This window comes from Bison bison, unplaced genomic scaffold (genome assembly GCF_000754665.1).
Source record: "Bison bison bison isolate TAMUID 2011002044 unplaced genomic scaffold, Bison_UMD1.0 scf7180017845480, whole genome shotgun sequence".
NCBI classification, from domain to species: domain Eukaryota; kingdom Metazoa; phylum Chordata; class Mammalia; order Artiodactyla; family Bovidae; genus Bison; species Bison bison.
Window position 1 is genome coordinate 46,426 of NW_011476053.1, and position 1,810 is coordinate 48,235.

A 1,810-nucleotide genomic window follows, 5' to 3' on the forward strand; every position below is an offset into this window, starting at 1 on the left:
CTCTCTCCCTCTCCCCCTCCCCCCCTCCAATCAGCAGGTCGGGCGGGCCGCACCCCTCGCAGCCTGCACCTGCGCTCTGCCGTCACCAGGTGGCAGCAGTGCCTCGGTGATCACCCCCGACCCCCCCTGCCCCCAAAACATACCCTCCCGACTCCTTTCGCCTCCTTTTAAGAATGAAATGCAACTTTTCTACTCAGCCGCTACCAATCTCACAGACGAACACCCTGTTTAGAAGACACTGAGGTAGAAATTAAGGACCTGATTCTTTAGGTGAGAGACGACCCGAGTGCTGCTCCATCTCCCCCCAACACCCCAGCTTCGCACCAGGCACCCGCCGCTCCCCTCCGCCGCTGCAGACTGGCCGCCCCGCTCAGCCCCACGGGGATGTCTGCGGGCTGGGCTGAGCCCCACTGAGAACCTGGGCAGCCCGCAGGCCACTAAGCAAGCAGTGCTGGGCCAGGTATGGAATGCCGAGTGCCTGGCCTCGGGCCTGGTGTGGCTCTGGGTGCACCGTGTCCCCATCCCGCTCAGCCTGGTCTGGGACAAGACGGCACAGTTGGAGCAGCTGCATTGCTTCTGTGGCGGCCTGGCTGCCTGTAATGACGTGACTGGCCGGTGCCCACTCACATCCACAGGGACCCCTGGCCCCAACGCTGGCCTTCCAGCCACAAGGCCCTCAAGCGGCCGGCTGGACCATCAGCCGCCTCGGAGGGTCTTCTGGGTCCCTCACCTCGAGATCACCCCTTCTGGCCAAGCCCACCTGTGCCCAAGACCAGCCACAGACCTCGGGGCCCCGCTAACCACCCAGGATCGAGCCTCCGCCTCTGTGTGTAGAGAGGGGCCGTGTGGGGGGCACATCCCGGGGGCCTAGATGCAGCGGACCCCACGGGGCCACCCTGGCCCACCCAGCAGACGGCAGGGGAGTGGCTTGTGGAGACAGACACGGGAAGTTCCTTTGTTGCTTGTTATAATTTTTAATTTTTCTTACAAAAATTTAGATGTCTACCAACAGTCTTAGTTTGGTTTTGTTATTGATGTTTTATCAGTGTCTCTCTGGTTTCTAAGCCGCAAACAGCAGGCACTCAACAGCGGTCCCCCCACTGCTGCCAAAGGCCAGTCCCAGAGGTGCCACTCGAGGGCCACAGTGCCCAGGGAGGGGCTCCCGGCGCGGCGGGCAGCGGGCAGGGCACGCACAGCTAGCCCCTGCTCTCTGCCTTCAGGGTCTCTGCGGGGGCTGTCCCCCAGCGCCGCCCCTGCTCAGGGCCCAAGGAAGCCCCTGCAGCCTCTGGGCCAGACTCCCTGCCCTTGAGCCCCCTCCTCACCCGTCCGCACTCCGCGGGGTCCCCGCTGGCCCCAGAGCAACGCCGGGCACCCTGGCCTGGGTTTCCCAGGCGCACGCTGCACACAGCACCATGTCAGGACGCTAACTCGCCCGGGAGTTAGGAGTGGGGAGCCAGGGCTGGAGGGGGAGGCGCCGCCCAGCCCACCGCCAGAGGGCTCCCAGCTCCGCAGCAGGTTCTGCACGGGCGTCCAGGCGCCCCTTCCCGCGGTCTCTTCAGGGGTCAGACCCTAAGAGCAAACGGCCAGGCCCAGGCCCTGCGGGCGGAAAAGGGAAGCCTAAGCAGGCCTGCTGACGGCCGCTGAGGGAAGGTGGGTCTCGGGGGGCCCTGTGCTGGGGCGTTGGGAGGTGTGGAGGGTCAGCCCCCATCTCACCCTGTGACCTCCAGGCTCCGATGGCCCAGGGTCCCTCCCGCCCCGCCCCCGACCTGGGCTTCCCTCCGCTGAGCTGGGGTGGCCCTGCAGGAAGTGT

At 65.7% G+C, this 1,810-nt stretch overlaps 1 protein-coding gene across 1 annotated transcript in view; it reads right to left on the bottom strand.

Annotated features, from left to right (window-relative positions):
• Positions 1-958: 958 nt before the first annotated feature.
• The window catches only part of ARVCF (armadillo repeat gene deleted in velocardiofacial syndrome), a 17,518-nt gene continuing 16,666 nt past the window's right edge, over positions 959-1,810 (bottom strand). Inside the window, 1 exon segment of the mRNA XM_010834931.1 lies at positions 959-1,596. Coding sequence (XP_010833233.1) covers positions 1,570-1,596 — 27 coding nt within the window. The 3' untranslated portion in view covers positions 959-1,569.